This window comes from Hyperolius riggenbachi, chromosome 3 (genome assembly GCF_040937935.1).
Source record: "Hyperolius riggenbachi isolate aHypRig1 chromosome 3, aHypRig1.pri, whole genome shotgun sequence".
In the NCBI taxonomy this organism is placed as follows: Eukaryota; Metazoa; Chordata; class Amphibia; order Anura; family Hyperoliidae; genus Hyperolius; species Hyperolius riggenbachi.
This window is the reverse complement of record NC_090648.1, coordinates 48,320,219-48,345,218: the sequence shown is the minus strand read 5'-3', so window position 1 is coordinate 48,345,218 and position 25,000 is coordinate 48,320,219. Positions and strand designations below refer to the sequence as shown.

Genomic DNA, 25,000 nt, shown 5'->3' with positions numbered 1-25,000 from the left:
CCTGTAATCTTGCTGGTTAATACAGGATCAAATACTTATTTCACTTAGGACAATGCACCTCAAGCTCTGATTGTAGGACACTTTGAGGGTTCTTTGGTTGTTATTCTGTCTTGCGCAGCTACAATAAACTTGTCGTTGCAGTTATAGACTTGTAATTTCTTGAGTGCAATCAATCAAAATCAGCAGGGGATCAAAAACGTATTTCCCCAACTGTATAAGAGTATTAGGAAATAGAATCATTGTGAAGTTAATTTTGAAGCCCAGAACAGAGCAACACTTTTCAAGTATACTTATCACTTACTTTTTAAAGTATACTGTATGTCATACAGCATCCCTGTTTTTGTGAGTCATCTTTGTATTACTTTACACTTTATGGCCTAGTGCACACCAGAGCGTTTCGGCTGCGGTTTGCGATCCGCTTACGGCTGCGGATACGCTTGGGTAATGTATTTCAATGGGCTGGTGCACACCAGAGTGGGAGGCGTTTTGCAGAAACGCATACTCCCGGGCTGCTGCAGATTTTGGATTGCGGAGGCGTTTCTGCCTCAAAGTTAAGTATAGGAAAAAAACGCAAACTGCTCTGAAAAACGGCACTTCAGAGCGGTTTGCCAGGCATTTTTGTTACAGTAGCTGTTCAGTAACAGCTTTACTGTAACAATACATGTAATCTACTACACCAAAAACGCTTCACCAAACCGCAAAATGAAGAAAAAGCGTTTCAAAATCTGCTAGCATTTTGCGGATCTGCTAGCGGGTTTTGGTGTGCACCAGGCCAATATGTATACATATTGAACTTTTTCTTCTGATTAGCAGTAGATTTTTACCATATTTATTGCATTTAATAGGAGAAGTATTGTTGTACTCTACATGGATGGTTTACACATAAGATGTTTACACATAAGATAAAATGGGGAATCATTTAATTCTGCATCTACTCATTAATTTTCCACTTAGCTTTATTGCCTTCTTCTCAAAGGGAACCTAAACTGAGAAGGATATGGATTGTCCCTTTTAAAATAATACCAGTTGCCTGACTCTCCTGCTGATCCTGTGTCTCTAATACTTCCAATCACAGCCCCTGAACAAGCATGCAGATCAGGTGCTCTGACTGAAGTCCGACTGGATTAGCCGCATGCTTGTTTTAGGTGTGTGATTCAGCCACTACTGCAGCCAAAGAGATCATCAGGACTGCCAGGCAACTGGTACTGTTTAAAAGGAAACATCCATTCCATATCACTCTCAGTTAAGGTTCCCTTTAAGTGGCAATCCTCTATTCTTTAATGCTCAATATCACATGTAAACAGGCTGCAAATACTTTGTAGAATAAGGAAGGTTCCTTATGGCATATGACGAAAGGCATTGTGATTGAGAACAAGTTAATTGAGTTTGATTTTGAAAACTTTTTTTCCCCACAATAATAGCTTCTGGAACAAGTGTATCCCTGGAATCCACAACATATAGTCCAGCCAGTTCCCAAGAAACCCCATCTGACTTACCTACAATAGAAACAACCACATATGAAAGTATACTAACAACAGATGGAACAAGTGGCACAAGTGACACTACAGTAAAAGAATATTATACAAGTGATTGTAAGTGTAATCTCTGTCTAAGACATAATCTGCCCCTGAGTTTAAAGCTTAGTTGTGATATGATGAGATAGGCATGGGTAGGTACAGTGCCTAGCACACAAATAACTATGCTGTGTTCCTTTTTTTCTTTCTCTGCCTGAAAGAGTTAAAAATCAGGTATGCAAGTGACAGTTTCTGTTCGGGTAGGGACCGGATTGGAAGCTGGTCAGACTATAGCATAACCCTCACCGATAAGGAATAACAACCATAAAACACTTCCCTAGAAGAAAATAGCTTCCAGGAGCAGGAAAGAGATAAAAGGGTCTTAGCTCTGGCATACATTAATGATTGTGTCATTGAGCAGAGACAATAAAACAGTAAAAACGTAACAATAGATTTAAATATTAAATAAAACTGTAGGCTAGCTTAAAATATATTTTTTAGGAGAAGGAAGATATAAACAATTGTGTATCTCATCAGTTTATTTTCACCTCATGTTTCCTTGAAGCACTGTACAATATACAGTATATATATCCCACTATTGCATTAATTTCCTTGAGAAATATCTTACATTCTAATGTTAAAATGTGCAGTTTATTTTTTATTTATGTGAATAAAACCGTACTGGTGGGGTTATGTGTGTGAGTGCAATGGGGGGAGGAGTTTGAATTTGTAAAAATGCATGATTTCTCTATTCTGTGTCTGTGTCTCTGTCTCTGTTCTTTCCTCTCCCCTATCCTCCTTTGCCTGTTGCTCTTCTTCCCTTTTCACTTTTCTTTTGATTATTTTTTTTTTCCAGAAAACAAACTATGATTCAAAAATATTGCCAAGTTGCTACACTGGAATAGCCAAGATTGTTGTTGCTGATGTTTGTAAAAAAAAAATTAAAATAAATAAAACACCTTAGTTTGATTTTGAAAACTTTTTTCACCATTGTAGCATCTGGAACAAGTGTATCTCCTGATTCGACAACAGATAGTCAAGCCACTTCCCAAGAAACCACACCTGACTCATCTACAAGTGGAGCAGTGAGTGTTTCAGATGTGACAAAAACAACCACATATGAAAGTTCACTAACAGATGGAACAAGCGGCACAAGTGACACTTCCATTACCGTAACCGAATATTATACAAGTGAGGGTACGTGTATTCTCTGCATAAAGGTGGCCAATAACTATACAATCTTTTTCATCCAATTGTACCAATATATGTAGTATAAGGGTAAAATGAGTGAATATATTGAATGAATAATTTAGGCAGTTACCTTATATTACATAGAAATGATAAGATTGGATGAAAAAGATTGTATTGTTAGTAGCCAGCTTTAGACATATATTTTAAGCACTGTCTATTGAAAACATATGCCACTTTTTTATTGCATCCTTCTCCACGAGTTCTATCTTCATGTTTTTTTACCTCCCTGCAGTGGCGTAGCTAAGGAGCTGTGGGCCCCGATGCAAGTTTTACATTGGGCCCCCCCAAGCACTCTATACATAACAAATGATACAGAGCACCAAAACCTGCCAATGTCAACTACAGTGTCAAAGGTGCAAGAAGGGGATGGGGAGCAGTTTGTTAATGATTACTACTATTTAAAGCATCTACAGAAGTGATTATTATGAGCACAGGACCAATAGAGAGCTAATACTGTAGTTGAGGGAAGGCCCCTTGGGGCCCCTCTGGCCCAAGGGCCCCGATGTGGTCGCTACCTCTGCAACCCCTATTGCTACGCCCCTGCCTCCCTGGCATTATGATTATTTCCAGATAAAGGGTCTAAAAGCCATGCAAATTTTTCACAAGCTTTTAGACCCTAAACACAATAAAAAAAAAAAAAAAAAAAAAACATACCATAGAGAGACCTGCAGCAGCTCCTGCATATAACTCCCTCAGGCACGGGATTACCGATCTGAGCTGCAGATTTCCGCCCCGAGCCTGACTCAGGATTACGGCTAAGGAGGTTAATGTGCAGTCTATTTATTGGGATGGTAGAAGCATGTGTGTGCATGTGTGTGTCTATATGGTAGGGATTTCAACTGAACTTTCCTTTTATTTTAGCCATTCAGAATTTCTATTCTCATAGCTGTAGTACATATAGCGGCACCACTTGGTGAGTTGGGCACCAGGCAATCCCATTAGTGAAAATATTGGTAATCTGTTCTGAGTTGAATAATGGTTTATTGAAAATAAGAAACACTCCCCCACCCCACCCCCCAAAAAAGTTTCTCTTTAAATATATAGATGTCTTAAAAAGTTAAAAGAACCTAATCCCCCCCCCCCTCTTTCAAGTATAAAATGGAAAGGAGAATTGGGAGAGATAATTGACCCAAAGTTATGGCCTTGAACTGGTCAAGGTATAGGTGGTATCCTGGATATCAGATGCTACAATTTAATTGTAGAAATATATGGTATACATCCCTGGATAAAAACATATTTAGTAGATCACCAATGCTTGAGAGGTCACAAGTAGAAACTTATAGCCATATAAAGTGGTCATTCCATTAATTGTCCAGTTCTTGGTTGCTACTGAGTCACCTTCCAGTGGAAAAGTCTGTGTATAGGATATTTTTTTTTCTGTGTCAAACATCTTGAGGCTGAGTCTAGGAAAGAAAGACCAGTCATAACTAGTGATGTTAATGTGCATAAAAAATCATTAAAGAGACACTGAAGCGAAAAAAAATTATGATATTATGATTTGTATGTGTAGTACAGCTAATAAATAAAACATTAAGATCAGATACATCAGTCTAATTGTTTCCAGTACAGGAAGAGTTAAGAAACTCCAGTTGTTATCTTTATGCAAACAAGCCATTCATTTCTAAGACTTTCAAAAGTCTTGGAGAGGGCTGTCTTCTGACTTTTATTATCTCAACTGTTTACTTTTCCTCTGCTAGAGGAGAGGTCATTAGTTCACAGACTGCTCTGAAAGACTCATTTTGAATGCTGAGTGTTGTGTAATCTGCACATGTTAGAGAATGATGCAATGTTACAAACACTATATACCTGAAAATAAAAATATGAGAATATTTTCTTTGCTGCTAATCTTCTAGTAATTATTCATAGTATACAACCAATTCATTATATCATATATTTTTTTTCGCTTCAGTGTCTCTTTTACTCAGCTAAAGCTCTTCTCTAACCCTACCTTCAGCTGATTGTTTCTTGTTTTTTTTTTGTTCTGTATGAATGCATGGTTTATGTACCCTGTGCTTCTGTCTCTTTTCTTTTGTCTCCCCTAATCTCCTCTATTTTTTTGCCTGATGCTCTTCTTCCTTTTATTTTCTTCTGTTTTTTTCAGAGAGGAAATTATGAAACAAAAATATTGGCAAATTGCTAAGTTGGAAATAGCCATGATTGTTGTTGCAGATGTTTGCAAACGTAAAAAAAAAATTAGTTTGATTTTTTTTTTACCCTAACAGCTTCTGGAACAAGCGTATCCCCAGAATCGACAACAGATAATCCAACCAGTTCACAAGACACCACATCTGACTCATCTACAAGTGAAGCAACCACATATGCAAATACATTAATGACAGATGGAACAAGTGGCCCAAGTGATACACCCATTACAGTAACAGAATATTATACAAGTGATTGTAAGTATAATCTCTGCCTGATACATATATTCTGCCCCTGAACTTAAGCAATGTCTATTGAAAACATATCCCACCACTTTATCGCATCCTTTTCTATATCTTCGCCCCGCCTTCAGTCTCCGAGCGGCTATTGCCGCTCGGGAAACTGTTAGATGGCGTGATCGCCGTCTATTTATACTGTGCAGCGCTGCGATCAGCAGCAGCGCTGCACTGGGGACAGCCATGTGACATGGCTGTCCCCCTGGGGGACAAGAGAGTGATCGGCTCTCATAGGCAGAAGCCTATGACAGCCGATCACTGTAATTGGCTAGCTGTGGGGAGGAAGCGAGGGAAGGGGTTTAAAGAAACAGGCTTTTTTTTTTAAAACACAAACAAACATATTTATTATAAAAAAATAAACATGGGGGGAGCGATCAGACCCCACCAACAGAAAGCTCTGTTGGTGGGGAGAAAAGGGGGCGAATCACTTGTGTGCTGTGTTGTGCACCCCTGCAGCTTGGCCTTAAAGCTGCAGTGGCCAATTTTACTAAAAATGGCCTGGTCACTAGGGGGGTTTATCCCTGCAGTCCTCAAGAGGTTAAATAATAATTCATTGAAAATAAGAACCCCCCAAAAAGTTCTTCTCAATTATATATATATATATATATATATATATATATATATATATATATATATATGTCTTAAAAAATTAACAGATCCTAGTTTTCCCCCTTCAAGAATTATATGGGAAGGCAAATTGGGAGAGATAATTGACCCATAGTGATGGCCTTAAGTTGGTCAAAGTATATGGGGTATCTGGGACCCTAGATATCAGATGCTGCAATTTACATTTATAAATAGATGGTATATAACTCTGGAAAGAAAACATATTTAGTAGATCCCCAATACTGGAGAGGTGACAAGTAGGAACTTATAGCCATATATAGAGGTCATTTCGATAAATTGTCCAGTTTATTATTGCTATTGAGTGGCCTTTCAGAGGAAAACTCTGTGTATACAATGTATTTTTTTCAGTGTCAAACATATTGAGTCTCAGTACAGGAAAGAAAGACCAGCAGTAACTAGGGATTGGCGTGCATAAAAAATGTCCACCCTCAGAGGAGTCATAGCCCACTAAGCCCTCATGAATGGCACACTGAAATAAAATTTTACAGTTGAATTAAACATCTACACCCCCCCAAATAAATAAATAAATAAACAAATAAAAAAATAGCTAAGATGTTTGCGAACTTCATAAAAAAATAAAGTTTGATTTCATTATTTTTTTACCCTAACAGCTTCTAGAACAAGTTTATCATTAGAATCAACAACAGATAGTCCAACCAGTTCACAAGATACCACACCTGACTCATCTACAAGTGACATAACCATGTATGAAAGTACATTAACAACAGATGGAACAAGCGGCACAATTGACACTTCCATTACAGTAACAGAATATTATACAAGTGACTGTAAGTGCAATCTCTGTCAAAGACATACAGGCCTATATGCAATCCACTTTTTTTCTCCTTGTAGATGATTTTTCATCTTTTATTTATAATAACTTTTCATCACTTTGCAATTGAAACAGTAACTTAAAGTGGGTGAAAAAAAACTGTCAACTTTTATGACAAGGGACTATATGCAATTTACTTATTCACCTGAGTTTTCTCCTGGGTGATCTTTTCAAACTCGTCAATAAAATGCCCTTTAAATCACCAGCAAGCAAGAAAATACTTAAATAGTTTTAATAGTTCTTTTTCTCCTAATTTTTGGTACTTTTTTAATTGCTGAAAAGTTACTGTAAATTGAAGATGAAAAATTATCACCTAGGAGAAAACTCAGGAGAAAAAGTGAATTGCATAAGGGCCATAGTCAGTCCCTGGATACACAAGGTGACATGAAAAAGACATGTATATGTGCAGTGCCATTTATTTATTTTTCCTGAAAGCAAACTATGATACAATAATATTGACAAGTTGCTATATTGGAAATATCCAAGATTGTTGTTGCTGATGTTGATAACAAAAACCAAACAAAACCCAATTTGATTTTCAAAACTTTATTTTTTTCACCATTGCAGCATCTGGAACAACAGATAGTCCAGCCAGTTCACAAGACACCACACCTGATTCATCTACAAGTGAATCAGTGAGTGTGTCAGATGTGACAAGAACAACCACATATGAAAGTACACTGACAGATTTTCTTTCTTTCTTTCTTTCTTTCTTTCTTTCTTTCTTTCTTCATAACAGCTTCTGGAACAAGTGTATCCCCAGAATCATCAACAGATAGTCCTACCAGTTCACAACAAACCACATCGGATTCATCTACGAGTGGAGCAGTGAGCGTGTCAGATGTGACAAGAACAACCACATATGAAAGTGCACTTACAACAGATGGAACAAGCGGCACAGGTGACACTTCCATTTCATTAACTGAATATTATACAAGTGATTGTAAGTGTATTTATTACCCCAGCTAACTGCTGGAACCTTTTTTTTCCCCTTAAAGAGGAGCTGTTAGGTATAGGGTCTCAGAGAAAATAAACACATATATCAGTAGCTAAAGATTGGCTGTACTTACATTACATATGCATTTCACTGTCCACGTTTGGATTTCACAGATTTTGTATATAGTATATGCAGAGATAGATGCTCCTGACAGCTCATGGCAGGCTCCATGTTTGTGAAGCCAAATGTGTCGTCATGTCCTGCCTGCTTCTGATCACAGATAAGCTCGTTCTTGAACAACACGGTGTGCAGTGAATATCAATGAGCCATGTGGCTAGGAACAATAGCTGACTCTGCCCGAGATTTATCAGTGCTTCGCGCTAGACTGATTAGAAGCTCCTGTACCGTCTCATTAGCAGCCGAGGGGAGGGCCCCAGAATGTTTTGCAGTTTAGCTGCGGCTTGCGTCTTTATGGGTCTATAACAGACTTTAAGATAAGCACACATCAAAGGTAACTGAAATGTTTATCTTCACTAATGGCTTTTGAGCTTCCTTCTAAACTGTTTAACACAGGAGAATAGAGGTTTAAATTAGCTTCTGCAGCCTGACAGTTACTCTTTAAGGTTCTTTTTAAAGCTCTTCTCTTCCCTGACCCAGCTGACACTTCCATTTCAATAATAGAATATTATACAATTGATATATATATATATTTTTGTAAATGGGCAGGTTATTTACTTGGACGGTGGTGGTGGTTCTATGAGTGTGTGTGTGTGTGTGCGTGTGCGTGTGCGGTGTGTGGTGTGTGTGTTTGTTTGAACTTAATCCTAGTTTACGCCCTGCAAGAATCAAATGGGAAACAGAAAGAGAGACAACTAACCCAAAGTTATGGTCGCATATTGGTCAAAACTTAAGTATAGTGGGAATTCAAGACCCTAAATATTAGATGTTACAATTGAAAGTTATAAATAGATGGTATATTATTCTGTGTTTCATCTTTGTTCATTCCCTTTCTCCAATTCTCTTTTTTTTTCCATCTTACTGTGCCTTCTTTCTTTCTTTTTTTTTTTTTAAGAAAACAAACTCTGATGCAAAAATATCTCGACATGAGGAGGGTTAACAAGAAGCAAAGTTGCTAAGCTAAAAATTGCAATGATTGTTCGTTGTGTCAGAGCTGCAAGGAGGGGATGGGGAGCAGTTTGTTAATGATTACCACTATTCGAAGTATCTATACAAGTGATTATTACCAGCACAGGACCAATAGAGAGCTAATACTGCATTTGAGGGAGGGCCCTTTGGGGCCCCTCTTGCCCATGGGCCCCGATGCGGTCGCTACCACTGCAACCCCTATTGCTACGCCCCTGCACCCCTCCTAGTCCCTATCATTAAACCCCAAGTGAAAAAAATGTAACACTTACCTCTTGGCACCCCATTGCTAGCCGTCTGGCTACTAATAGCCAATTAACTAGTATTTACTGTACGTAAAAGTGTAGCCAATCTGCTAATGAGAGACGATTGGCTGCTATCTGGTGCCCAACTCACTGGCACTGTATAGCTGCAATATACATTGCATTATATTGCACAGCTACCGAGGTGGGTACCAGAATGAACTGCTTCACCTGACTGTGGGACCATCTATAAACCATTGATCTAGTGTATTTTTCTCTTTTAATTGCTATTTCCTTATCACTTATATACATGTATTAAAGATCCTAGTCTACCCTCTTCAAGAACCAAATGAGAAGCAGAATTGGCAGAGACAGCTGACCCAAAGTTATGGCCTCAAATTAGTCAAAGTATATGGGGTATTTATTATTATTGATTTATATTGCATGGTGCTGTAGAAAGGATAAAAGAAATATGGGGTACAACATAATACAGACAATGGTGTACACCAAATATTGACACAGGTAAAAAAAAATGCAGAATCGGTAACGTCAATGAAACATGTAACATGATGAATTAAATGTATAATCACTTCCAAGGTGAATAACAAATTCTAAGCTACACAAGGGCGAGGAAGTCCTGCCCTTGCAATCTTACAATGTAAAGGAATGGCAGGGGGGCACAAATCCCAAGATATCAAATGATACAATTTAGGGCTCGTTTCCACTGCTGCGGAAATAGGGCTGAACCTGCAGCGTTTCCCTGCAAGCAAATCACGCAGGAAAACTCTGCCATAGGGGATAAAGCTGCTGCCGCACAAATTGCTTGCCTTAGCAATTCGGCCAACATTGCAGCATTTTTCCATGCGAGCAGCAGCAAATCCCATAGCCGTGCATGGCACAGCTTCTGTTATTCGTCTGCGTACCCGCAGACCAGAGATTGCCACTGTGCGTCTCACAGCTGCACACGGTGGCTAGTGGAAACAGGCCCTTAAAGTTACATATAGATGGTGCATAACTTCAGACAAAGAAAAACATAGTAGATAATTAACCTCCCTGGCGGTAAGCCCGTGCTGAGCACGGGCTATGCCGCCGGGAGGCACCGCTCAGGCCCCGCTGGGCCGATTTGCATATTTTTTTTTTTGCTGCACGCAGCTAGCACTACTTTGCTAGCTGCGTGCAGTGCCCGATCGCCGCCGCTACCCGCCGATCCGCCGCTATACGCGTCGCCGCAGCCGCCTCCCCCCCAGACCCTGTGCGCTGCCTGGCCAATCAGTGCCAGGCAGCGCTGTGGGGTGGATCGGAGTCCCCTTTGACGTCACGATGTCGATGACGTCATCCCGCCCCGTCGCCATGGCAACGGGGGAAGCCCTCCAGGAGATCCCGTTCTTTGAACGGGATCTCTTGATCTCCGATCGCCAGCGGCGATCGGAGGGGCTGGGGGGATGCCGCTGAGCAGCGGCTATCATGTAGCGAGACCTCGTCTCGCTACATGAAGAATTTTTTTTTTAAAAAAAACAAACGTATTTGCTGCCCCCTGGCGGATTTTGACAAACCTCCAGGAGGGTTAATCCCAGAGACGTGGATCACAAGTAGAAACGTATATGTCTTGTAGGAATTTATGTTTTTGTTTTTTTCTTTTCTATTCTGTGTTGTCAATTCTGTTCTTCCCTCTCGCCGATCCTCCTTTTTTATTTCTGTCTTTTCTTCCGTTTATGTTCTTTTCCTACAAAAAAAAACCTCAACAGTAGGAGGGTTAACTAGAAGCTAAGTTGCTAAGTTTAAAATCATAAGGATGGTTCATTGCTGTGATTTTCAAATACAAAAACAATCCACCCCCCAAAAAAAATTCAGAGTTTGATTTTGAAACCATTTTTTTTGTCACCGTAACAGCTTCTGGAACAAGTGCATCAATAGAATCAACAACAGATGTTCCGACCATTTCCCAAGACACCACACCTGACTCATCTACAAGTGGAGCAGTGAGTGTGTCCGATGTGACAAGATCAGCCACATATGAAAGTACACTAACAACAGATGGAACAAGTGGCACTAGTGACCCTTCCACTTCAGCAACAGAATATTATACAAGTGACTGTAAGTGTATTCTCTGCATAAGGGTGGCCACTAAAGCAACAATCTTTTTCATCCAATTTTACCAAATCTATGTAGTAGAAGCAGGGGCGAAGCAATAGGGGGTGCAGAGGTTGCAACCACATCGGGGCCCTTGAGCCAGAGGGGCCCCAAGTGGCCCTCCCTTAAATGCAGTATTAGCTCTCTATTGGTCCTTCGCTCATAATAATTACTTCTATAGTTCCCTTGAATAGTGGTAATCATTACCAAACTCCTCCCCATCCCCTTCTTGCAGCTCTGACACTGTAGTTGCCATTGGCAGGTTTTGGTGCACCGTATCCATTGTTATGTATAGAGTGTTTGGGGGCCCCAATGTAAAACTTGCATCGGAGCTCTGGTCTGCAAAGCAGGGTCAGGGCAGGTACATTACTTATACAGCACATTGGGTCCTTTCTTGGATGTGTGGTGGTACCCGTTTCTCAGGCTCCCACTCTGGACCCCTGGACTACTGCGTGTGCAGGCTTGACCTGTGGCCAGAACTGTCACAATTTGCCATCCAACTTCTGGCTTGCCCTGCCTCAAGCATCCTGTCAGAAAGGACCTTCAGCACAGCTCCCGGAGGGCTACTGTCTGCCTGAAGACTAAGTCAATCCCCACACAGCATCTCTGCCTGCAGGCCGCTTGACTGCCTTCTCCGCCACCACCAACAGGGTCCAGGACTCCAGGTGGATTCCTGAATTTTTAATGCCGGTGCTAGCAGCGGCCGCTAACAAAAAGAATAATATTTTTTCTGGTGTGTGTACATGCCTGCCCAATTTTTCTGGCTGCACTGCGGCTGCAACAACAAAACAAAAGACACGTACAAGTGTCAATTCCCCTTCATGATCGTTACCTTGCAGCAGTGAAGGGGCTTGCGCATCCCAATGAAGCAATGACGTATGAGTGTCTCGGTGGGTGGCACACTAAAGATAATAAGGTTGTTGCTTCATTGTGGACAGACCAAGTTTGATCAGCTGGACAGTCATTGTTGCTTAAAAGCCGCCATCACCTGCACTCTCGCCATCGTGCGCACCAGTCCAGCACGGCCATCACTACACAAACAGCTGTTTGTGGTGTGTTACACAGTGAGTTTGGTCTGTCAGTGAGAAGCAGTACTCTAATTACACTACCTGCTGATCCATGTCTACACATGCAAGATGTTTTCAAGGCCCAGGGATGAACAGAAACTACACCAGTGCGAATTTACACATCATAGTTTGCATCTGCGCATCGTAGTTTGTAGGCGAAGTTTCAAAACTACGCTTACAATTTTATGTGTAGCGAAGTACCGTTACACGTAGTTTACACCCCTATGCGTAGTTCACATGTGTATTGCAAAGTAAACTACGAATGCGTTATTCGTGTCTATTTTTCCGCGTACGTATTGTTTGCTTACAAAATTACGCATTGGAAAGGGGAATGTATGAATAGATGAGTTCCTGGTACAAGCATTTGCAGAGGAATTAATGCGTACATTTTTCCGCAGAATGGCATAAGCGTCCGCATACAGTACGCTTTACGATATGCGTAATTGCGTATTTTAACACATAGTCTACGTAATGCATACGAAGCGAATATTTGATTTTGAAGCCGTAGTTCGGTGAAGCGTAATTGTGTAAGTTACAGTGTACCGAAGTTGGCTGACTACGCCCATCCCTGTTTCAAGCACTTTATGCCTCCAATTTAGGAATGCAATGTGATTTCTGCCCTTTAGGGATTATAACCCTGCTGTGTGTCAAATCCGTATTTTTCCCCGGGACTTTTGGCGTTTATCCCACTCCATTATGCCACCCTCCAAGTGTTAGACCCCTAAAAACATCTTTTCCATCCCTTTTGTGGCCAGAAACAGTGTTTGTAGTTTTTCAAGTTCGCCGAGTTTGCCGGTTCGCAAACTTTTGCGGAAGTTGGCGTTCACGATTCGTGAACCCAAAATCTGAGGTTCAAGACATCTCTATACCTAATACTTTTCAACCCCTCCTAGTCCCTAACATTAAACCCCTCATAAAAAATCTAACACTAACTTCTTGGAGCCCAGCTACTAGCTGTTTGGCTACTAATAGCCGATCAACTAGTATTTAATGTAAGTAAAGGTGAAATCAATCTGCTACTAACAGATGATTGGCCCCTATCAGGTGCCCAACTCACCGCCTTGGCGCTGCATAGCTGCACTATACATTGCCTTCTATTGCACATCTACTGAGGCGGGAACTTAAATGAACTATGTCACCTGGCTGTAGGAACATCTATAAACCAATCATTTTGTGTCTTTTCTCTTTCAATTTCCATTCCTCTACCAATTATATAGATGTAATAAAAAGTTAAAAGATCTTAGTTTACCCTTTTCAAGAACAAAATGGGAACAGAAATGGGAGAGACAATTGTACGTCAATAGTATGGCCTCAAATTGGTTAAAGTATGTATGCATTTTTATTATTATCATTATTATCATTTATCATTATTATTATTATTATTATTATTATATTATTATTGATTTATCAAGTGTCAACATATGCCCTGCCACTGTACAACATAAGAAATGAACAAGAGGCTCATAATAATACAGACAATGATGTACACCAAATATGGACACCGGTACAAAATACAAAATTGGTAATTACATTGACAAACGTAACATGATGAATAAAATGTATAACAGATAGGAAGATACAAAAGGAATAACAAATTCCAAGACACAAAAGAGTGATAGAGCCCTGTCCTTTTAAGCTTACAAAGGAATGGAGGAGGGGGCAAGAGATGGGGTTGTATACAATATGTATAGCTAGTATACCTATAGCTGGTGTATTTTAAGGTTATCTATTAAAGTGAAGTCAGATACTCACCTAAGGAGAGGAAAGGCTCGGTCCTAATGAGCCTTTCCTCTCCTCTCCCGGTGCCCGGTCCCGCGCAGGATCCCCCGTGGCAGTATTCGACCAGTTCGGTCAAATACTGCCACTTCCGCATGTCGAAGGGAGCTTTCGGAAGGCTTCGGGAGCACTCGGGCTCCCGATGACGCGGCCGCTCCATACTACGCATGCGCGAGCGCCCTCTATGACGCGCGAGCGCATACGTAGTATGGAGCGGCCTGTCTTCGGAAGCCCGAGTGCTCCCGAAGACCTCCGAAGTCCCTGCGGCAGCAGACGCGAACGGGGGAGCCAGCGCAGCACCGAGGGCACCGGGAGAGGAGAGGCAAGGCTCATTAGGACCGAGCCTTCCCTCTCCTTAGGTGAGTATCTGACTTTTTGTTTTTAGAAACGGTACCCATTGGCTTTAAGGAGTACAACTTGGCCAGGGGTAATCAAGACCCTAAATATCAGATTCTACGATTGAAAGTTATATATAGATGGTATACATTCCAGGAGAAAAAATATTCAGTAGAGATGTGGGTCACAAGTAGGAACTTATATCCCTTGTATGAATGGATATTTTTTTCTATTCTGTGTTTTCATGTCTGTTCTTCCCTCTCTCCTATCCTCTCTTTTTTTCATCTTCTTTTTCTCCCTTTTAAATTATCTTCCTGTTTCTTTCTTTCTTTTACTCCCCCCCCCCCCCCCCCTCCAGAAAGTGAATAATGATGCACAAATACCTCAACATGAGGAGGGTTAACAAGGAGCCAAGTTGGAAAGTTGAAAATCACAAGGATTGTTTGTTGCTGAATACTTATTTTGAAAAAAAAAAAACAAGCAGAGTTTGATTTTGAAACTTTTTTTTCCAGCTTTTGGAACAAGTGTATCTCCAAAAATGACAACAGATGGTCCAACCAGTTCTCAAGAAACCACCTCTGACTCATCTACAAGTGAAGCAGGGAGTGTGCCAGATGTGACAAGCGCAGCCACATATGGAAGTACACTAACAGATGGAACAAGCGGCACAAGTGAAACTTCCATTTCCGCAACTGAATATTATACAAGTGATTGTAAGTGTAATCGCTGCCTGAAACATCTATTCTTCTGCCCCTGCACTTAAAGAGACTCAGAGGTGAGTCTTACTGCTGTTTTTTTACTTACCCGAGGCTTCCCTCAGCCCCATAAGCATGGATGTGTCCCCCGCTGTTCTCCTACGATCTCCCGTTCAGCCGCGATGAGCCCCGGTAAGCAGCTCAGTGACGTCAGCGGTGGACCTTCTGCACATGCTTGGACCTTCTGCGCAAGAGCAGAAGGCCCCGGCTGAAGTCACTCAGTCAGACTGAGTCCGACTGAGCCGCGTACCGGGGGTTGACTGCGGGAAAACGGTGGTGCTGAGGAGGACAGCAAGGGACACAGCCATGCTTATGGGGCTGGAGGAAGCCCCGGGGTAAGTAAAAAAACTGCAGTGAGACTCATCTCTGAGTCTCTTTAAGCACTATATAATAGAGACATATTCCACTCTTTTATTGCATCCTTTTCCATGAGTCTTAATTTTACATTTACTTTTTTTTTGTAAATGTGCAGGTTTTTTATTTGGACGGTGGTGGTGTGTGAGAGAGTGTGTGCAATTTTGAACTTAACTTTTATTTTATTTTGGCCATTATAAATTCCAGATCTCATGACTGAGGTACGTATAGTGCCGGTGCCTAGTGAGTTGGGAAACAGATGAAGATGATAGGGAAAACATTAGCAATCTGTTCTTACCAATATTTTCCTATTGACTTATCCAGCACCCACTTTCACACTAACCCTACCTCTTAATACCAAACACTATGCAACCCCATCTAGTCCCTAACATTAAACCCTGCCTTAAAAATCTATCGCTTTCCCCTCGGCGGCCAAATACTTGCTGTTTGGCAGTTTGCCTACTAATAGCACAATGTAATTACTATGTAAGTAAAGTGATAGCAAATATGCTACTAACTGATTATTGGCCATTATCAGGTGCCCAACTCACCACCTTGGCACTGTATAGCTGCAATATACATTGCCTTATATTGCACATCTGCTGAGGTGGGTACCTGAATAAACTGCTTCACCTGGCTGTGGGATTCTCATCTATAAACCAATAATTTTGTGTCTTTTCTATTCAATTTCAATTCCCCTATCAATTATATAAATGTATTTAAAAGACCCTAGTTTCTCCCATTCAAGAATCAATTGGGAGACAGAATTGGGAGTGACTACTGACCCAAAGTCATGGTCTCAAATTTGTCGAAGTATATGAGGTATTCAAGGGTATCAGATGAAAGGGGCACCAGAGCCACATGTGTAATGCTGCTATGGACTTCATTGTCATTTGCTGTGATTTGGGGCTATAAAGCAGTGAAAAGGTTACAATAGGGGAGTCTGATTTTTACACTATAAACACTTTTAAAATGATGGCAAATACGGTTTATATCTTTGACATAAAATGTAGCTACAATCAACCACAGTAAATTGGTTATATCCTTTTAAAATAAAGGCTAAAACAATACTGCTGGATACCATTTATATGAATACGGCTACAACAGTGGTGCAGCAATAGGGGAAGCAGAGGTTACAACCGCATCGGGGCCCTGCCTGGGCCCTGGGGCCCAATATGGACCATTAATCATCCATCTTACTAATATTTTAGTGGTGTTATTCTGAATGAACACCTCTATATGTGCATTTAATAGTGGTAATGCTTGACAAGCTATTTTCTTACTCTTATTACACCTCTCTGGCGTTGCAGCTGTCCTTGGTAGGTTTTTGGGCTCCATATAAACAGAGTGCTTTGGGCAGAAAATTGGGTATATCCTTTCAAAATAATGGCTACAATGATCTTCTGGATACCTTTTATGTGAAAATACAACTACAACAATGATGCTAAATACCAGCTTTATCTTTGATATCAAAGTACTGCTACAACTATCACCACAAATGCTGGTTATATCCTACAAAAATTGCAGCTATAACAATCTTACTGAATAAAGTGATTAAGGTTAGGCACCACCATGGTAGGTTAAGGTTAGCCACGACCATTGGGGTTAAGGTTAGGAAAAGGTTAGGCACCACCATGGTAGGTTAAGGTTAGCCACGACCATTGGGGTTAAGGTTAGGAAAAGGTTAGGCACCACCATAGGAGGTTAAACATAAGCACCACCATGGTGGATTAAGGTTAGGCACCATCCTGTGGGGTAAAGGTTAGGTGCCACCATGGGGGGTTAAGGTTCGGCTTGACCATGTGGGTTTAAGGTTAGGCATAGGTTAGGCACCACCATAAGTGGTTAAGGTTAGGCACCACCTTGGGGGTTTAAGTTTAGGAATTGCCATGAGGTTAAGGTTAGGCAAAGCCATGGGGGTTAAGGTTAGACACTGCCATGGGGCTTAAGGTTAGCCACTGCCATGTGAGTTAAGGTTAGGCACCACCATGGGGGTTAAGATTAGGCACTGCATTGGGTTTAAGGTTAGGCACTGCAATGGGGGGTTAAGGTTAGGCGCTGCCATGGGAGGTTAAGGTAAGGCACCACCATGGAGGTTAAGATTAGGCACTGCATTGGGTTTAAGGTTAGGCACTGCAATGGGGGGTTAAGGTTCGGCACTGCCATGGGAGGTTAAGGTTCGGCACTGCCATGGGAGGTTAAGGTTAGGCACTGCCATGGGAGGTTAAGGTTAGGCACCACCATGGGGGTTAAGATTAGGCACTGCATTGGGTTTAAGGTTAGGCACTGCAATGGGGGGTTAAGGTTAGGCACTGCCATGGGAAGTTAAAATTAGACACCACCATGGGGGATTTAGATAAGTCGCCACCACAGAGGGAATGTTTTTTTTCTATTCTGTTCTCATCTTCCTTTTGTTTTCTTTCTTTCTTTCTTTCTTTCTTTCTTTTCCGAAAACAAGCATTGATGCAAATATGTTATGTTCAAATTTGGATTAAAAAAAAAAAATACAGAGTTTGATTTAAAGAATGTTTTTTTTTTTTTTTTTTTCATCTTAACAGCTTCAGGAACAAGTGTATCTCCAGAATCGACAACAGATAGTCCAGCCAGTTCACAAGACACCACAACTGACTCATCTACAAGTGAATCAGTGAGCGTGTCAGATGTGACAAGAACCACCACATATGAAAGTACACTAACAACAGATGGAACAAGCGGCACAAGGGACACTTCCATTACCGTAACCGAATATTATACAAGTGATTGTAAGTGTAATCTCTGCCTGCTCTTTTATTCTTCTATCCTGCCCTTTTATTGCATCCTTTTCCAAAAGTATTATTTTACACTTTTTTATTGATGTATTGTATTAATGTGCAGTTTATTATTTATTTGGGCATTGGTGGTAGTTTCACATATTTCTTTTACTTTGGCCATTATGAATGCCAGATCTGTGAACCATTGATTTAGTGTCTTTTCTCTTTAATTTTCATTTTCCTACTGATTTGAGATGTACAGAGATTCAGAAATGGGAGTGAAACACTGGTCCTGGTTTAATAAAGCATCTCTAAGCATCACCATTTAAAAAGGTTATCTCCAAAACATGTCTAGTACACAATGGATGCCTCATCATAGGTGGAGACTTTCACTGTATAAACAACCAATCTCTAGACACCACAAATTGACAACCATGATCTAGGCCCACTCTCTCTACCTTTTTTCACAAGGAGGATCTATTTGTTACCTGAAGAGTACTCCACTACAAAGAACTAATCTTATTCTTAACGTTTACTCACCGAACCATCGGGTTCCTTATGGATAGATATACCCTTCAAGTGGTTAAACAAGCTAATATCCACACTGTTTCTGGTTGGACTACGCAGCAATAAGCATGATCCTTCATATGGCACCGAGTTCAAAACTTGAAAATTGAACGCTTTACTACTTTTACCCTCTGTCAACGTGTACTAATTATTCTCTCATATTATTCAGGATTTTTTTTAATTGAATTTAAAGGAGGAAGTTGGAAGGAGCAAAGTTTGGCAAGCTCATAAGTCCTTTTGATTAATCCATGATCCATTGCAAAACGAGCTAAATCTGCTAAAATGTCAGCCCTCATAAAAAGTCTCAGATGGACTAAATTTCCCCCTCTCCACAACTGGCTAGGGAACTATTTGACCTGAGACAACAGCTTTGATTTCTTTTGACGGAGGACTATGAATTCCATCTTTCTAAAATGAAATACATTTTCTATTATCATTATTATTATTTATTGTATTTATAAAGCGCCAACATATTACGCAGCGCTGCACAATAGATAAATGGGTTGACATACAAGGTAGAACATACAGGAAACTCACAACAAAACCAGATCATGCAATGATTTGACAATACAGTGTCATAGGTCAAAATAGAGACTGTTCTAGTCCATAAGAGGGGTGATTGTCAGTAATATTGTATAATCAAGCTGGAAACTAGGGAGGAGGGCCCTACCAGAGGCTTACAATCTAAAGGGTGGGCCATTTTTAGATGACTTAATGGAATGAAAATATGGTTTGAAGATGACTCTTTCAGGACAGCTACTATGAAAAATTAAAACAAAATTAGACACATACATACAAATTTACTATAAATTACTTTTTATTCCTATGTCACTCACAATAAGTAGTGGAAATCAGACACATCTAACCATTTTTGGACTAATCCTTCTCCTCATGGTGATTCTCTATTTACAAAAGTACTTATTAAATGGCGTTCCTCAATCCAACTGCCAAAATATTGTGCAGAAGGAAGCTGGCTGACATATTATTATAGATCTTTTCCAAGAAGTGCCTTCATCAAGAATAAAGATACTGAGAATCCCAATGAGGAGATGCACTAGTTCAAAACCTGTCAGATCTGTCAGCTTTTTACTACCTACTATAAGTAAAATTGTAGAAAAGTAATTTATAGTTCTACTCTCAGACAAATGTTCATTTTATCTGTATGTATTTAAAATATAACGATTGCCATAGTCATTCCTTAACCTCCTTGCCGGTTATCCCGAGCTCAGCTCGGGGTAACCTGCGCAGGAGGATTTCTCAGGCCCCGCTGGGGCGATTTGCATACATTTTTTCCCTACACGTAGCTAGCAATTTACTAGCTGCATGTGGTACTCGATCGCCGCCGCCACCCGCCGATTCACCGCCACCCACCGCGCCGAGACGCCCCCCCCCCACCCCAGACCCCTGCGCAGCCTGGCCAATCAGTGCCAGGCAGCGCTGAGGGGTGGATCGGGATTCCCTGTGACGTCCCGACATCCATGACGTCGGTGACATCATCCCACCCCGTCGCCATGGCGACCGGGGAAGCCCTGCAGGAAATCCCATTCTGAACGGGATTTCCTGCATACTCTGATCGCTGGAGGCGATCGGAGTGGGTGGGGGGATGCCGCCGCTCAGCGGCTATCATATAGCGAGCCCTGGGCTTGCTACATGATTTAAAAAAAAAATAATAAAAAAGTTCTGCGCTGCCTTCTTGCCGGCGGGAATTAGACCGGCAAGGAGGTTAATGACTTCACATTATGTTCATTAAAAAGGAGAACCAAAATAAAAGTTTCTTCCAATTATATAGATGTCTTAAAAGGTTTAAAGATCCTAGTCCACCCACCACACATACTTCAAGAATTAAATGAGAAAGATAAAAAGGAGAGACCATTCACCCGATATTATTATGACCTCAAATTGGTCAAATATATGGGGTATTTGGAACCCTAGATATCAGATGTTACAATTAACAGTTATAAATAGAAGATGTTGGACATGTAGTTCACTAGTAGGAAATTAATGCCACATATGATGTTCTGTCTTGGACTGTTATTAAGTCATCTTTACAGAGGAACACTTTGAATGTTTAAGGAGAAGAGTTTTTGGGGTGTCATGCATCCCAAGGCTCTACGAAAGAGAGACTAGTGGCATTTAGGATGCTGGTTTGCAAATAAAAAGCTCTTTAATCATTTACACAGCTAACTGCTGGAATATGTTGTTGTTGTTAGGGTCTATATGGTGACTTTTGAAGTCTCCTACCTTTAGCTGATTTATTTACTTTTTTTGAAAGCAAACTATGATGCAAAAATATCACAACATTTGATGAGTTCTTATGAAGCCAAATTGCTACATTAGAATTATCATGGATTTCTTTTTGCTCATGTTTGTAAAAAAAAAAAAAAAGTTTGATTTTGAAAACTTTTTTTCCCATAACAGCTTCTGGAACAAGTGCATCATCAGAATCGACAACAGATAGTTCAACCAGTTCACAAGAAACCGCATCTGAGTCATCTACAAGTGAAGGAGTGAGTGTGTCAGATGTTACAAGAACATCAACAGATGGAACAAGAGGTACAAGTGACACTTTCATTTCAATAACAGAACATTATACAAGTGATTTATTTTCTTTTTGTAAATGCACAGGTTATTTATTTATTTTGACAGTGGTGTTATTGTTTTTTTCACCATTGCAGCAACTGGAACAAGTTCATCCCCTGATTTGACTACAGGTAGTCCAACCAATTCCCAAGAAACCACACCAGACTCATCTACAAGTGAAGCCGTGAGCGTGTCAGATGTGACAAGAACCACCACATATGAAAGTACACTAACAGATGGAACAAGAGGTGCAAGTGACACTTCCATTACCATAACCAAATATTATACAAGTGAGTGTAAGTATAATGTCTGCAAGTCTAAGACATATTCTGTTCCTGAGCTTAAGCAATGTCTATTGAAAACATATCCTGCTCTTGTATGTCATCATTTTCCATATGTATTATCTTACATTTAATTATTTAAAAAAAATTGTAGCTTATTTATGTGGTGGTGTGTGTGGTGTGTGTGTGTGTGTGTGTGTGTGTGTGTGTGTGTGTGTGTGTGTAGTGTGGTGTGTGTGTGTGTGTGTGTGTATGTGTGTGTGTGTGTGTGTGTGTGTGTGTGTGTGTGTAGTGTGTGTGTGTGTGTGTGTGTGTGTGTGTGTATGTCTGTGTGTGTGTGTGTGTGTGTGTGTGTGTGTGTGTGTGTGTGTGTGTGTGTGTGTGTGTTTGTGTGTGTGTGTGTGTGTGTGTGTGTGTGTGTGTGTGTGTGTGTATGTGTGGTGTGGTGTGGTGCGGGGGAGGAGAAATCAAACTTTAAGTTTACCTCAGCTGAACCTGATCTGGGGTACAAAATCACATACATGTACTTACCTAAGAAAGGAGAGCTTCTGGATCCTAATGAGATGTCCCTCACTGTCCTCTGGTTCCACCATAACCGAGTGTGGACCCTCCAAAGATTATCAAAAAGGGTTTGTTGGTGGTCTGATTGAGGCCTCAATCCTCTTCAAGAATGATGAGCAAGCCTGTACTGTGCCTGCACTAGTATGGCGATGCCTGTGCCTGTACTGTGCCTGCACTAGTATGGCGATGCCTGTGCAGTAAGTTGGTGCTGCTAATGCATGAGCCGATCCGTACTGCTACATGGGTGCAACCATGCTCACTTGCCTGCAGCATGGCCACGCTTGTGCCATAAAAGGAGTGCATCCCCGATTGAGCTGGAGGGTCTGTGAGTTAGTGGGAGACTAGAGGACAGTAAGGGAAGCCTCATTAGGATCCAGAGGATTTCCTCTCCTTAGGTAAAAGTTTCTGAACTCGATCTTTGGCTTGGGTTCTCTTTAACTCTCCTTTTATTTTGTCCATTAAGAATGCCATATCGCATGGCTGGAGCATGTATAGAGGCCCTGGACACTTCCATTCGTGATAAAAATGGAAATCTGTTCTTACTTTAAATACTGGTTCATTGAAAATAACCACTCCCCAAAAAAGGTTCTTCCAAAATATTGGTAAACTGGACCCTAGATAGCTGATGTTACAAATGAAAGTTATAAATATATAGTGTATAACCCCAGATTAAAAAAAAACAAAAAACAAATAGATCAGGGATTCTGCTTTGCAAATAAAAAACGGTGTTCACTGTTAGGCCTCTTGCACACTGCAAGTGATTGCGATTCAGATTCCGCTTTTTAATCGGTTTTTACATCCGATTCCAATTTGCAGTTTGCTCTCTGCACACTGAAAATCGGAATCTGAATCGGATGTAAACACTGATTAAAAAGCAGAATCTGAATCGGAATCGCTTGCAGTGTGCAAGAGGCCTTAGAGGAGTCACTCCACCACCCAAACATCATGAATGACATGCTAAAATGGAGACTTTACTGTTCAATGAAACATCTATGCTACCAGGTGCACCCCTCCCATGAGGTTTATAATGTTTCTTCTTTTTTAAAGGAACCCGAGTCGAAGCTGGGTTCAGAAAGAGATAGTTACCTAAACAAAGGGAAGCCTCAGGATTCTATTGAGGTGCACAGCCCTGATATGAATAGTGTCAATGCTTTGTCCCCAATCTTCTGGGGGATTGTGCTCAGCGAGGGAGGAGGGGGGCATCAGAGCACTGAGGGAAGCCTCAATAGGAACCAGAGGTGTCCTTCTCTTTAGGTAAATATCACCCTAGCTTCCTGTTTTTATTAATTGTTATTATCATTAATTTATTTTTGCCTCTGGTTTTCTTTTCTTTTTCTTTTTTTTTCTTTCTTTCTTTCTTTTTTTTTTGGGGGGGGGGGGGTAGGGGGTTCTTTTACCTATTTTTATTTTATTTATTTATTTATTTATTTTGTAAAAAAATAAAATAAAAAGACAACAACCTGAGTTTGATTTTGGAAACATTCTCTTTTTCACTATGACAGCTTCTGGAACAAGTGTATTCCCAGAATCGACAACAGATAGTCCAACCAGTTCACAAGACACCACATCTGACTCATCTACAAGTGGAGCAGTAAGTGTGTCAGATGTGACAAGAACCACCACATATGAAAGTACACTAACAGATGGAACAAGCGGCACAAGTGACCCTTCCACTTCCGTAACAGAATATTATACAAGTGACTGTAAGTGTAATCTCTGCCTGAGACATATATTCTGCCCCTGAGCTTAAAGAGACTCTGTAACAACAAAAACCTCCCCTGGGGGGTACTCACCTCGGGTGGGGGAAGCCTCCGGATCCTAATGAGGCTTCCCACGCCGTCCTCTGTCCCACGGGGGTCTCGCCGCAGCCCTCCGAACAGCCGGCGACTGTGCCGACTGTCATTTCAATATTTACCTTTGCTGGCTCCAGCGGGGGCGCTGTGGCGACTTTCGGCACGGAAATAGACGGAAATACCCGATCTCCGTCGGGTCCGCTCTACTGCGCAGGCGCCGGAAACTTGCGCCTGCGCAGTAGAGCAGACCCGACGGCGATCGGGTATTTCCGCCTACTTCGGCGCCGAGAGGCATCAGAGCGCCTGCGCAGGAGCCAGGAAGGTAAATAATGACGTCACCGCTGCCCGGACTGCACGGAGGGCTACAGCGAGACCCCCGAGGGACGCAGGACGGCGTGGGAAGCCTCATTAGGATCCTGAGGCTTCCCCCACCCGAGGTGAGTACCCCCCAGGGGCCGTTTTGGCGTTACAGTTCCTCTTTAAGCAAAGTCAAATGGAGACATATCCCACTGTTTTAATTGCAGCCTTTTACATGAGTCTTAGTTTTTTTGTTTTTGTTTTGTTTTCCTCATGTGCAGTTCATTTGAATGGTTTGTGGTAAGTGGCAGTGGCGTATTTAGGGAATTTGACACCCGGTGCTGATTATTTACACCCCCCCCCCCCACAAAAATGTAAAAAAAAAAATTGAAGGGATGGTGGTTTGGGGTACCAAGCATGTTGCTGCAAATTTGGGGATTTTGGGGGAAAAGGAGTCGTCAGGATGTGGACGGAGCTAACCATTATGACACACTGTACTCTATACAGTGATCCATAAGATGCCAGTGCTATATAAATACACAATATTCATATGGTAGGACATTAAACTATGACTATGGTACAATTAGATTGTGATCTCCTCTGTGGACAGTCAGAAAAGGGGGGATATATGAAAGAGGGGGGGTGCTTAGGAGGAGGGGGGATAGAGAGGAAGAGGCACAAGGCAAAGAGCAGGTGGAAGAGGAGAAATGGCAGGAAGACCTCTCATCAGGACGGCAGAAAGCACCAGTGCTTTTTGGCAGGGGCGTGC

At 41.3% G+C, this 25,000-nt stretch overlaps 1 protein-coding gene across 7 annotated transcripts in view; it reads left to right on the top strand.

Moving 5' to 3' along the window:
- Positions 1-25,000, top strand: part of LOC137562594 (serine-rich adhesin for platelets-like) — a 110,440-nt gene that overhangs the window by 17,925 nt on the left and 67,515 nt on the right. For 3 of the 7 annotated variants that reach the window (XM_068274086.1, XM_068274090.1, XM_068274083.1), the window contains exons 3-13: positions 1,422-1,592; positions 2,511-2,711; positions 4,988-5,164; positions 6,442-6,618; positions 7,402-7,563; positions 10,875-11,078; positions 14,806-15,006; positions 17,961-18,164; positions 21,138-21,272; positions 21,395-21,595; positions 23,644-23,844. In XM_068274086.1, coding sequence (XP_068130187.1) covers positions 1,422-1,592; positions 2,511-2,711; positions 4,988-5,164; positions 6,442-6,618; positions 7,402-7,563; positions 10,875-11,078; positions 14,806-15,006; positions 17,961-18,164; positions 21,138-21,272; positions 21,395-21,595; positions 23,644-23,844 — 2,034 coding nt within the window. The remainder of the gene's footprint in view (positions 1-1,421; positions 1,593-2,510; positions 2,712-4,987; positions 5,165-6,441; positions 6,619-7,401; positions 7,564-10,874; positions 11,079-14,805; positions 15,007-17,960; positions 18,165-21,137; positions 21,273-21,394; positions 21,596-23,643; positions 23,845-25,000) is intronic. The other 4 variants (XM_068274085.1, XM_068274084.1, XM_068274087.1 and 1 more) reach the window with 4 other exon arrangements.